Consider the following 14,091-nt stretch of genomic DNA (forward strand, 5'->3'; position numbering starts at 1 on the left):
TCGGACTCACCTTGCATGTTGCCGGGTGATAACCGATACCAAACTTGTCCCGCTTTTCTGCCATATTGACGACCTTACCCCAACCAGAAAGCGGGCCTTTCTCCAATGTGTGCTTGGCACTCTTTGCTGAGGATAGGATGGTAGCGGATGATTGATTGTTGTTGGTTGATGCGGAACTGAACAACAAATCTTCTTCCCCACATACAATTACTAGTTTGTCATCTATCAAGTATTTCAGCTTCTGGTGCAACGTAGAGGTAACTGCCCCAGCGGCATGAATCCATGGTCTGCCCAACAAACAACTGTAGGTTGGGTTGATGTCCATGACTTGGAATGTGATATCGAACTGGTGTGGTCCAACATAGATAGGCAAATCGACCTCCCTAATCACCTGCGTTCGGGAACCGTCGAAAGCTCTAACGATCAAAGCACTGGTCCTCATTTCAGGCCCCTTGAACTGTAAGTGGCTTAATGTAGATTTTGGTAGTATATTAAGCGAGGACCCAATATCAACAAGGACTCGGGATAAGAGAGAGTCAGTACATGTGACCTAAATATGTAGTGCTTTGTTGTGGGCCTTTCCCTCAGGAGGTAACTCTGCTTCATTAAATCCCAGATACCTACTGGCGGTGATGTTGGCAACCACGTCGTCAAATTGATCGACCGTGATATCTTGCATCACATGAGTGGTATTTAGAACTTTCAACAATGCTTTGCGGTGAGCCTCTGAACTCAACAGCAAAGACAAAATTGATATTTTTGAGGGTGTTTGGTTCAACTGTTCAACAATCTTGAAGTCACTCTTCTTGATCAGTTTAAGGAATTCCTGACTCTCCTCAAAGGTGATACTCTTCTTGTGATCATCAGACTGTTCTTTCTCAACCATTGGCCCTTTACCCTTGGATGCTTCGGCCTTTGCAGCTTTATCATTATCAATCATTTTCATCAATACCAGAGCATTCGTCATAGTCAGCATGGCGAGTACAATTGTCCCTGCCTATGGAGTCGGCGTAGGAGTTGCCTTCTCTTTAGGCGGAACGACTGTTGGTGCTGGAGACACCCTAGGAGTGTATTTAGGAGCGAAAACACGACCACTTCGAGTCATGTCTCCCGCTCCAGCGATGTTGACGATCTCTGTATCAGGAATACGACATTCTTTTCCTCCCAAGTACGCCGTGGTCTCATAATACCAAGGCATTGCCTTGGTATTCTGATACGGAAACAGAGTCGGAACATGGAAATGAATCGGCTGAATCCTTTGGGGAGGAGCTTCAACCTTTTTTTTCCTATATACAATTGTTATTGGTTCAATCACTGTCACTTCTTCTACTGCTTGGGATTTAGAGAACTGTATTAACCCTTGATCCATCAGTGCCTGCACGCACCCTTCCAACTACTCGCAATTATCTGGATCGAACTCACATACTTTGCAATCATCATGCACCTCTTCTAAAAACCCAATTGTTCAAGCTTTTCTAATACAACGGACATCAGAGTCTTCACCTCTTCAACTCTCAATATAACTTCGGTACTTGTCTCTTCAATCACGACGTTGACTGACGCGCCACTATGATTTGGCAAAGGATTTGTCTTTACATTTGGTTTTTCTTCAGAAAATGGCAGAACCCCTTGGTCAATTAACTCTTGGATCCTCTTTTTGAGGGTCCAACAGTCCTCAGTGGAGTGTCCTATATACCCTGCATGGTAAGCGCATTTGGCATTAGGATTGTGGCACCGATTGAAAGGAGGAGAAGCTGCCGGCAATTCCCTTGGTACGATAGCTCCCACATGGACTAGATATGGCACTAACTCTGCATACGGTACCGAGATCTTGTCAAACTGGGGGAGGTTACCAAAGTTTCCTCTGTTACTCTGCCCTCGGTTTTGCCCTCTGCTATTGTTATTATATTATTGGTTTGGATTTTTCTGAGCATGTGTTGATTGTTGATTGCCTTTGTGTGGTTGATACTGGAAAGGCGATTGTTGGTATTGAGCTACAGCAACGTATGAATATGGATAATATGGCATAGGGGATGTAGGAAATTGATATCGGGGGCGAGCGCTCACCATCACAGCGTTTTCTTCCCCCTCCTTCTTTTTAGCGAAGCCCCCATTCGGCCTCTTGTTGATTGTCTGTGGTGCGGTCGTGTCTATTATCTTCCCTGATTTCAGCCCACTCTCAACACGTTCCCCAATAGTAACCATGTCTGCAAAATTTGTTGATGAACTGCCAATCATCTTTTCAAAATACAGCCCTTACAACGTACCCATGAAGATGTTGGCCGAACCCTAGACGTCATTTCTCGCTAACATTGAGCATACTCATTGAAGGTTTCATTAGATCTTTGCGACTGGTTCTGTAATTGAAGCCTTGTTGAAGCCATGTCAAGGTTGTACTTGTATTGTTTCAAGAATGCCTTAGAGAGGTCCCTTCATGACCGAATCTTCGAGCGCTCCAAACTCATGTACCAATCCAAGGAAACCCTAGTCAGGCTGTCTTGGAAGCAATGAATCAATAGGTTGTCGTTATCAATGTGCGAAGCCATCTTCCTGCAGTACATAGTGAGGGGACTGTGGGGGCAGCTAAGGCCTTTGTATTTGGGTAGGTCAAGCACCTTGAATTTCTGGGGCAACACCACATTCGGGACCAGGCAGAGGTCTCGAGCATCTATGCCAAAAGAAGAAAAGCCCTCAATGGCCTGTATTCTACCGTCCAAGAGTTGGTGATCCGCAGGTCTAGCCGGATCAACAGCGGGAGGAGCGACCTCACTAGCCGGTTGAGAAGCTTCGGGAGTGATTGGTGCGGGCATGTTTGGAGTGAACCATATTGGCGGGTATGAGAAACCCAACGACACGGTCTGAGCGGCAGTAGCAGGTTGAAAGTATTGCATTCCAGGTTGAGCATTGGGGTCTGAGGTGCCCCTGTTTGTACATACTGGGATGCAGGGTTCGTCATCATGGGCACCGAATTTTCCCCTAGGTAACCGAAAGGAACGGTCGGGACCTGACCAACGCTCGCAGCTTGAGCAGTCTGATTAGGAAGTTGAAAGTGGAGGCGCGGGCCTCGGTAGTATTCTTCATCGTTAGGGAGGTCGTCAGGGACCTGAACTTGGTTGTCATCCGGATCAGCAACATTAACCGGAGTGGTTCGGAGAGTGGGGATAACCCAAGGGAAACCAACGTTTCCAGCAGCAGCAGCAAGAGTCGGGTGAGGGAAGAAAGCTCCCCCACTAGCGAGGCTAGCAGCAAGGTGAGGGGGCATCCCCCACGGGTAGGCAACATCAAGCATAGCATGGTCTGTGGGGACTACCTGACGGTTCCCCGAGTTGGGCACCACAGTTTCCGCCGGAGGATCGACGGTAGTGCCAACAGCGGTATCAGGAATGGTCACCCCAGCATCATGGGTGACGTTGGCAGCAGCAGAGGCAGGGTGCCTCTGAGACTAGAGCATCTCGAGGATGGTCTCCATGTTGCCCCTGAACAGGTTCATCTCTCCTTGCACCTGGGCAAGGGACTCACAGACAGCAGCGTTGCCAACTTCGTATTTGGCCATGATTCTGGATTTACTGGAATGTGTGTAGTACGGATGACGAGTCATCATTGTTGCTGCAGCAAAACGACAAGTGTAAGCATTTTGTTTTCTGACAACTTCTGGCAAGCAAATGCGTGGATGCATGTATGTATGCTAAAAGATTTGATATGTGCATTCAACATTATTATTTTTATATCGTTTTTTTTGTAAAAGAAATAATTCCAGAGAATCCACAAGTTTATTTAACACAAGCAATTATGAAGATAATAAAGAGAGACAGTTTATGAAGCCAAAAATCGAGAAACTCTTTTATTCAATGTCAGTAAAACAGAATACAAAATACATCAAGGAAATGCCCATCAGCTACAAGAAGATCACATTAGTCCTTTCAGACCTCAATCTAATGAATTACAAGCGATTAGATGCAATTGGATAACAACTCTTCGTAATAAGCCTGAGATTTGGGGGACAGGAAAGCGCCCCATTTTCCCAACATTGCACTTCCTTTAGGTGGTGGGTTCTGATCCAGCCTGCTTGGGATGTTGTCCACAACTGTCTTCCCTCGGCTGAAGGGGTTTTCAGGGTGCTTGTTCCACTGTATATTGTTGTCCTTCAGGCTCCCATGTGATTGCTCCTTCAGCTCTTGGATCTCTTCTAGCCTCTGATTCAGCTCGTACTGGTTTTGGCGAAGGGTGACTTCTAGCTGTTTGTTGCGGCTTCTCTCATCCTTCAACTCTTTCTTACAAGCTTCTAGCAGGCCCTGAAGTTTCTTCATTTGCTCCATGTGTTCTAGTTCTGCTTTACCAGCTCGGTATTGGGCTTCGGCTAACTGCTTCTTTTTGGTTGTACGGATGGCATAAGCCCCTTTGAGGGTGTCACCCACTTTGAGTCTTTTGAAAACCTCTGTCTGTACCTCATCATCTGCTTGATGAACTCGGTCTCTCTTCTAATTCAGATTGACCTTCAAGGTTTCTTTCTCCAATGAGATCTTAGCAAGCTTAGATTTGAGATCAACATTTTCTTTCTCTAGAGTCTTGATAACATTCTTCAATTCATCCACCTCAGAATTTGGCTGGTTCTCTAGCTCAGGAGATTGGAGGTTCATGGATGGTTCGGGCGGGAACGGTAACAACACCTCACTAACTCTGCTCTTGACCCAACTAGTGTAAGATTCCTTGGCGATACAGTTCTTCTTACCCATCTTTGCTCTTCCTTGAGGACAAATCGACCCCCAAGCCTTGACAATCTTCTTGATCAACTCTGGCTCTTCGAATCCTTCGTATAAAACAAAACCCTCTACACTTTCGAGATCAGGTTTGTCCGTCATAGGATATCCAAGTTGTCGCAATGCTAACCTCGGGTTGTAGTTGATCCCTCCTTTTGTATCAAGAAAAGGTACATTAGGAAAATCCACACAATTGAGGATGAGCTTAACACCATCATACACTCGAGAATACCAAGGAATGTCTTCGGCTTTTAAGGACAGTGTCCTCTGGGACCATTTCAAGTTATTTTTGTTCTCAACGAAAGGACCTTCACTGGGTAGATGCGAAATAAACCATTTATACAGTAAAGAGGTGCAATAGACGATAATCCCTTTCTTCTTCTGGGTTCTCATGTGGATGGAATAGTAAGTATCAGCAAGAAGAGTGGGAATCGGGTTCTGAGTCAAGAAGATGTGAATGGCAGCCAAGTCTACGAACTCTTCCATATTCGGAAACAAGACAATCCCATAGATAAGTAAAGCTAGATGGGCGTTGAAGGCCGTCCAGCTTCCAGATTCAGCGAAGGTGATAACTTTGTCTATGAGAAACTTAGAGGTGAAGCCATGGATTCCACCCTTTGGTTTTAGGTTCAATTCTATTTCCTTCTTTCCCATATGCAGAGCTTCAGCAAGTTCTCGATATTCAGGAAATTCCTTAGTGCGGATGTAGGGAACTTGGTTCTTAATCCTAATACCCAAAATATGAGAATACTCTTCCAACATCGGCGCTAGCTGATAATCTTGGAAAGTAAAGCACCTTAGTGGTGGATCATAGAACTGCACCAAGGTATGCACAACGGTGATGTTGACATCGGTGTTCAGAATACCCAGCAGGTTACCATACGCTTCCTTGAAGGCATCTTTTTGAGTCATGTCTAAACGTGCCCCAAGTCCTCTCAATACAGCCAATGGAGGTTTCACAAACTTCTAATTGTGGATGCTCTTTCTCTTGGGATTCATGCTTCACTTCAATTGCTTGGTAAATAGACTGGATTGTTGGATTCCTGGAAAAGACATGCATATGCAAAAAATTTGGTCATGATGAATGATAATGTAATGATGAGATGATAATAAGGCACATGGGCTCGGAACTCTGGCAAGTTTTGGACAATATGTAAGTGCCACATGTTACAAGTTTAAAACTTCGACGTAGCATGAGTATCAAGGTAGGTAGAGTATATGGTTTCCTTCAATGAAAACCCATATCCCCCTCACAGGTGTGGACTATGCTCCAAGGTGGTCCCTAGAAGGTCTCCCAGAGTCATCGACTCAAAATGAAAATACCCTGCCGTATTGAATACTCACAGGACAAAAGTACTTCCAAGTGAATCTAGTTTGGGTGTGGTTCTCGTGACCCCTAATTCACGAAACGCAGGTGTACACGACTATCCACGAGTCTAACCTATGTGTATACTAAGCTCGGGTATAGAGCTTTCCTCTCATGTAGTCTAACCCATCCCAACAATAGTGTAACAGATATATCCATAATATAAAGCAAATAAGAAATGCGATAAATAAAAGCGAGTATAACTATGGGTTAAGCACCTAAACTAGCGAGGGAACAACCTAAACTAGGTTCGACTCATTTTAGAGACTAGGAAATACTCCCAGTAACAAAGTATCCCCAGCAGTGTCTCCAGCTGAAGCTGGGGATGCTCAAGGAGAGACCCCTAACTACAAGCAAACTCCCAAGCAGAGTCGCCAGCTAAAGCCAGCGGAAATATACCTGAACGTATCGCACACTCGAACATACAACAGAGTCTCCATTGAACTTTTATTATCCCCATAGGGAAGGGAAAACATCGATAAAACCCGGGGGAAAGAGATACTGGGTAAGGAAGTCGGTTATGCAAGGGGAAGGTATTAGCACCCCAAACATCCATGGTACTCCATGGGAACCATTTTGATTATTCTCGCTTGAATAGGTGTTATCTAAAGATTAATCACAAAATAATAAGGAAGGGAAATAGATAGAGTGCTCGGTGAGGATTAGGGCCCTCATGCCTACGTATCCTCATAGTGCAATGAGGAATTCAGAGCTTCGTAGTTCAAGGAACTAGAGGCATGAGGTGGAAAGAGATGTGATAAAAGGTATGGTTTGAACCAAAGGATAATGTGGTTTTAACTCCAAGTGAAGGTGAAAATGTGAACCCAAGAGTAAAACTGGTGTGAACCAACAAGTGAGGGTGTATAGCACTTGTATCACTGTATTGGAATAACCGAAAAGAGAGGAATTAGGTGTTTGGGATGAGAGCCAAACAACTCTTGGTTCACAAGGAGGTACAAGATGGGGCACAAAGGTATAGTGTATTTGGCTCAAAGGATAGGGTATATCACATGGAGTGAAAGAAGGTAGTATACGAGTGTATCATGGAGATGAATGGAGTGAAGTGACCAAAGTCACATAATAGAGGAACTTGGTAACAAGTGACTGAATAAGTATTGTTTGAAATCGAAAGGTGAAAGTGTATTGGAATCCATAAGAGAAATGGGATTTCTACCATAGAGGGAAACATCGTTAATCGATACGTGGACTAGCAGGCCGCCACTGTAGGGTTTTGGCTAAAAACGGAGGAATTAAATGTTTGGGATGAGAGCCAAACAATTCCAGGCATGAAATGCGGACTATTCGTTAGGTGTCCTAAAAGGGTATGTATGGAATTCCAAAGAAGGTATATTTCGATGTCAAAGAGACAATATGTCACTGGATGGACGATTGATGATTAAAGGTAGATAATGAATAGTGAAAGATATGAATGGTTCCCTAAGGCGACTGAGGAATAATTAGGAGTATGTTCGCCAAGGATTCGCATCCTCGTGCCTACGTATTCTCATTGTGAAAAGAGAAAGTCAGAGCAATCGTAGTTCGAAACTACGAGAATAAAGGGAGAGAAATGTTTGTCTAAGCAACAGGGACTCACAAGACAAACACCAAATCAAGGAAGGATTGTAGTATTGGAAGTGCAAGGAGTTGTGTGTCACTTGCTAGGGAATCGACAATTCGAGATCAAATCAAGATAGTATCTTGGATCCAAGAGAAGGATATACTCTTAATCGAAGAGCAAAATGGCGTGTTAGCCGGAAACAATGAATTGAACGTTTGGGATGAAACCCAAAGAAGAATGAATTGAATGTTTGGGATGAGAGCCAAACAAGAATGAATTGAACGTTTGGGATGAGAGCCAAACAATAATGAATAGAACGTTATGGATGAGAGCCAAACAAGGATGAAGTGAGTGTTTGGGATGAAAGCCAAACAATAATGAATTGAACGTTATGGATGAGATCCAAACAAGGATAAAGTGAGTGTTTGGGATGAGAGCCAAACAAAGATGAGTTAGATGTTTGGGATGAGAGCTAAATAACTCTCGATTGAAGAGATGGACTGTCATCAGGACGTCCTAAAAGGATAGACAAGGAGTCCAAGGAGAATTATGATTGATCCTAAAAAGATGGTATAGGTTGTGTGAATGGAGAGTGATCCATGGGATAGATAAGGTGATTGATAAATAAGATAGCTCGCGAAGAAACTGGGTTCTCCTGCCTACGTACCCTTATAGTGCAATAAGGAAATCAGAGCTTTCGTAGTTCAACCCACTAGGGCTGAAAAGAAATTGATTGAAGGCAAAAGAAATGGATGATTGAGATTGAAGTGATTAGAATTGGAATGGTTAAGAATTGAATAGAATGGAGAGATACTTGATAATTACTGGATGATGAGAATCACACTAACTTTCAAGTGGAGAGAGAGAGAGGAGTCTTTGTAGTTGTTCCTTGCATTACTGATGAAGACTTTATCAATCGTTAGATTCGAATTGCACTAAAGTCTATGAATGAAGGTGAATACATTAAGCGTTGGGTCATACGTCCCATACCCAAAGATACTCAGAATGGGGGTATGAATACTCCAGTCCCACTCCTTCTCCATTACTTAAGGCTCGTATCGTATAACTTAATTCATGATTGATAAGTTGTTGATGTAGTCCTTGCTTTTGTTGTATTTTTCTTTTGTGAAGATAGACTTGTTAATCGTATGATTAGAATCGTGTTAAAGTCTATGAATTGAGGTGAATACGTTGAGCGCTAGGTCATACGTCCCATACTCAAAGATACTCTGAATGGGGGTAGGAATACTCCAGTCCCACTCATTCTCTATTGCTTAAGGCTCGTGTCACACTCTTCTAACTTTGAGTTAACAAGTATTGAAAATGCCACCTTTGATGTGCTTGAATAATCCGCTGCTTGATATGACTGAGGATGCCTTGATTGAAGATCTTGCCTTGTGGCCTTTAGCTCCACAACTTGAAAGAAAAGTCTTACTAAGTGACCAAGGGTCTTTTGGTCACTCAATTAGACTGTGGGATTATACAAGTTCAAAGGATTTAATTAATCAAAATTTCTTTTGATTAATTTAATCGGGGAATTTGTTTTAGTTTTTTTTAGGGAACTAATTTTGGATCTAATTGAAGTTAGTACTTGTTAGAAACTATCCTAAGGGGTCATGCATTAGAAATTGATTGAATATTCGAAGTTAAATTAGAAATCCTAAGGGAGCATGTCAAAATATTGATTAAAGTTATGATTAAAATTCTATGTTAAGTCCTACAATTATTAGGAAATGATCGAATTCTAATCCTAAAGGGAGCATGCTTATTTCAACACAAAATATCAAAAATAAGCCCATAAGGGGCAAAATGGTCAATTCATAAAATATGTCTAATTTTATTCTAATTGAATCCTAGTTCCAATCTAATTAAAATTCCTAATTAAATTCCAATGAAAAATCCTAACATGTGAATTAATCCTAATTATATTCTACAATGTGATTAATCCTAATTATATTTTACAATGTGAATTAATCCTAATTAAATTCTACAATGCGAATTAATCCTAATTAAATTCTAAAATGTGAATGATCAAGATTTAAATCCTAATTCAATTAATGTTGTTCTAATTAACCTAATTGAATTGTAAAAAAAATAAAAGAAATTGCCATTGAACTAGGAGGTTTGGATTGGAAAACAGGGGTGCAAACAACAATTCATTAGTGAACTGCAGCATGAGCCTGATACAGTTTTTTGTGCAGGAAGCAAGGTTCCAAAAAGTGGTGTGTGGAACAAAAACAGGCATGGGCCGTGTCTGGGCCCAATGCCACTCCTGCGTTTCCAGGGGGTGTATTAGAAACGCGTGGGGAATTGGTCAAAGGTGCTAAGGGGCTTGGTTGAGTCCAATTCTACCTTTTTTCTAGAGGGAATCAGGGGTGTGTTAGTAATATAGTATGTATAACAACTAATTACATGGGCCTATCCAAGACTGAGCCCAAATCACTCTTCTGTTGACTTGTCCAAGTCAACAGAAATCAAATGAAACTAAAACGCGCGCTCGTCCTCGTTTCTCCTCCCCGTCCGTTCGTCGTGGCTCGCCGGCCGGCGTCCGTCGCCGGCGCCGATAATTGCTTACACCTAAACACCACCACCATTGGATGCGCAAAATCAAGCTGAGCATGAATATGGCAATGGAGTTACGAAACAGTTCTTGTACCGGTTGAATCGAACAACTAAACGGAAGAACCCTAACGACCTACACGTTAAATTAAATTGTGCTAGTTGCGAATCACTCCCTAATACTACGGGGCTTCAATTTCCTACCTTAGATACTACAACTTGGTGTTCTCAAAGCAAGAAAATGCCACTGAATGAGAAATGACATACCGGAGAAGATGATCGGAAAGTTCGCCGGTACATTTCCTGATCTTGATTCTCTCTTCTTCTTTCGCCTTCTTCTTCTTCTTCTTCTTGTGAAGTATAACATTGAAAGGAGAATGTAGTGGATTAGCTCAAGCGAAATTGAAGCTTCGATGTGAAGCTTCAATGGCTTCTTTGAAAGAGAAATAGAGCTCAGGTGAGGGTGAGGGAAGAGATTGCAAGAGAGAGAGAATGCAGGTTCAAGCAAAAATTGCAGAGGCTCCAAAATGTGAGTGATGCGTTTCTTAAATAGAGGCTAGGCTTGAACTTGTTCGCTTTGGAGTGAGGTTAGGAATTAGTTAAGTGTGGTTAGGAGTTAGTTGGACTTAACTCACTGAGTTAATTTAAAAGCTCAGTTAGTTATGTTAGTTAATGTTGGTTAGTGAGTGAGTGAATTGAAACTTGACTGGCTGCTGCAGGGTAAAATTAGATTACCATCATGTTGAAATGGTTTTGACGACCTGTTATTCATGTTGTAGGTTTGACTAGTACTTTGTTTGGAGTTAATTAATATTAATTATTATGAAGTTAGAATGGGTGGTAAGTGATTGTTTTGACGTTGTTGGATGTACAGGTTGAAGGAAGTAAAATGCAGTCTGCAGGTTTGGTTCAGCTCAAAGCACTGGTTTGCTTTACCAAAGCACCCTTGCTACCACTCAAGTCAATATTTGCTTCTCCGGGAACTCCTATTAGCGTTGACGTCTCAGGATTAATCGGTGAGTTACTTCGTGGAGCATCATTTGCAGTTGAATGAGACTTTGATTCCAATGATTTGTTGGAGAATGTAAATGAGTCTCAGTCCTTGCAAATTGGTAAATAATGTGCCTTGGGAAGGCTACAACGGTGAGCCAAAACCCTGCAGACTTCATCAATCCCAGACTTTTCTGCATCAAGTACTTTCCACCCTGGTGGAAGCTCAGGAAAGGGTACCTGAAACCTACGAGATGACGCATATATAACGCCACAAGCCACAACCTCACTCTTAAATCTAACACACAGCGTAGTGCGCAAACTATCATTAGCCAGATTCCAAGCTTCTTGCCTCAACTCCGGAGGTGTTTCAAGGGTAGCAAGGTAATCTGAAATAAACTTGTGAGGATGTTCAACATGACAAATGAATCCCATTTCTTTCAAAATATGTCTCTCAATTCTACTCAGCTCCATTTTTAAATCAACATATATCTTGGAATACAAGTCTAAATGATCGATGGGCAAGTTCTCCCTCTTGCATTCCATCTTGTGAAAAATAATAAGTACTTGTCTAGCTTTTCTTGGGTTTACCTCCAGTTTTGAAGCCAGCCACACTGAGCTTACAACAACTTTCTTGACATTAAACCATGCAAATGACTTCTTGCAATAGAAACGATGAAATAGAACCTACCCAGGGGCCATGACTGCCTGTGGTAATCTCAGCAAAATGCCGCTTTCTTGGATGAGATCACAACCATAGATTCTAAGGGAGGTTTCAGTAGCTTCATCAATTCCATCTTTTCTGGAAGGTGAGTTTGTTAGTTGCTCATCTATTAGGTAAAATGTATCAATTGTTGTGTAGATCATCTTTATATGCTCTCTTAAGCCTTAACCCTTAATGGTTTCAATTTTAAAGATGAATGCTTCTAAATCGACAAGAAATCGCAAAGGTAGAACACAAAATCACACCCGAAATTGACACAAAATCACAAGTGGATGAAGGAGAATTGCGATCCAAAACGCAGCGGAAATTAAAATTTTCTCCTTTAGAGGTCCTTACGAATGGTCATGATCAGTGATAGAATATTTACCTCTTGTGACGATTGAAACCTTTGGTGCAGATCTCTTGTGACGATCAAAACCTTTGATGCAGATCCACTGAGCGATCACGAACGTTGAACGATGACAACGTCTCTACTCAGCCACACGAACGGATTCCTTCAATCTCAGTGCTAGCTGGTACGAATGAAGGCTTTGAGTGAGTGAGAGAGAGAGAAAATGAAAATAATGCAACCGCAATCAATGCTTCTGCGCAAGGGTTCTATTTATAGAACCACTTGTGTGGGCTTCAAGCTAAAAAGCCCACTTAAGTGTATTTTGGCCCATATCTTATAATATGCCCAAAATCACTTAAGCTCATGGTACATTACCATATTTCGTATTCTACTTAAGTACACCGTACCTTTACGATGTTCTACAATTCCCTTAAGGGCACCGTACCTTACGGTGTTCCTTAGTTACTCTATCTCTCATCAATCCGTCCTTTGTGTGTGACCCTGTAGGTTTTCGCGGCATTGGCAATTATATTAAATCATGTATTTAACATAATAAACAGTGAGCGGTATCTAGCAACACATCACTACTACCCAAGACACGAAAATGTCATGTGATCTGACAATTCCTTCTGTGATAATACTTATGTGTATAATTACCCTTTTGCCCTTATGTCTATATTGAACACAAGGCATAGACCGTGTCATCCTTGTCCAGTTCAATATTGGGCCCATAGACATTTATCTTGTTATGCAGGATGGGCAAATTCCATCTAGGTCACTCATGTCCCTCAGCATGCTTCGTGGAGTACCCATCAACTGTCTTTATGGTTATCCAGTTACGGACAACGTTTGATCAGCAATAAAGCACTCGACTCTACATCTAGGATCCATAGTGGTTTCAGGTCGAAGAGTGGTATACACCATTATCACCATGAGAATAACTTATGACACTTTGCATAATTTTCTATATAGTATTCTCATAGCGGGTCAATCCGGTATAAATATTACTCTTAATATTCATACCTATGTTTAAGACTTGATAACTCCTTATCCATGATCCATGAGATGTGATCATCAGTCTATATACATAATAGTCTTAATGCTTTAATGTCATCCCACTTCACAATAAAGCTCGACTACGGATACTTTAAGAATAGTGTCCTTATGTTTAATGTGATCTCATGATTAAGTCATACTTGATACATTAAACAGACTAGCTATTCTAGGGACTTTATTAAACAAACGTAATAAAGAAAAAACCTTTTATTATTAATAAATAATTCGATACAAGTACCAAAAGTATTGGCCTCTAGGGCTTACACATACAGTGGAAGCATGAGCGAGTATGGTGCACTGTTGCAGAAGAAGAATACCACGTGATAGTGAAAGGAAGAGACTAAGATTGAAGGTGGTGGTGCGGTCGTTCCTTCACCGGCAGCGGTGGATTTGCTGCTATTTGGTTTGAATGACTTGCTGCAGGCTTTTGTGAGGCTAGTTATGGCTTGTTGTTGCAGGACGTTGCGCTTTGTTGGACATGATTGATGATGAAACAGAACTGCAGCATGAAAGAGCGTAGTTTGCCGGGTCGTGGGGTGACGCAGCAGGCAGGGAGAGACATTTTGAACTCAGGTCACGGTGTTTTGATGGAGGCTATGTTATGATGCTATGAATGTTGCAATTATGTGAATGTGTTGTAGCTAGGGAATGGTTGATTAAGTACTGTTATGTGAATGTTAGCTTAGGTGAATTTCTATTATGATGATTAGAGAATTAAGTAAGAATATTCAGATAGATGAGGTTTGTTAG

General features: G+C 41.9%; 1 protein-coding gene and 1 pseudogene across 1 annotated transcript; both read right to left on the minus strand.

Annotated features, from left to right (window-relative positions):
* Positions 1-4,478: 4,478 nt before the first annotated feature.
* On the minus strand, positions 4,479-5,669 carry LOC127094607 (uncharacterized). Its single transcript, XM_051033420.1, has one exon. It carries the CDS (start codon positions 5,667-5,669, stop codon positions 4,479-4,481), a length of 1,191 nt encoding a protein of 396 aa, XP_050889377.1.
* A 5,480-nt stretch (positions 5,670-11,149) lies between these two features.
* On the minus strand, positions 11,150-12,120 carry LOC127094608 (cyclin-L1-1-like; annotated as a pseudogene).
* Between the last annotated feature and the right edge of the window lie 1,971 nt (positions 12,121-14,091).

This window comes from Lathyrus oleraceus, chromosome 6 (assembly GCF_024323335.1).
Source record: "Lathyrus oleraceus cultivar Zhongwan6 chromosome 6, CAAS_Psat_ZW6_1.0, whole genome shotgun sequence".
Classification (NCBI taxonomy): Eukaryota; Viridiplantae; Streptophyta; class Magnoliopsida; order Fabales; family Fabaceae; genus Lathyrus; species Lathyrus oleraceus.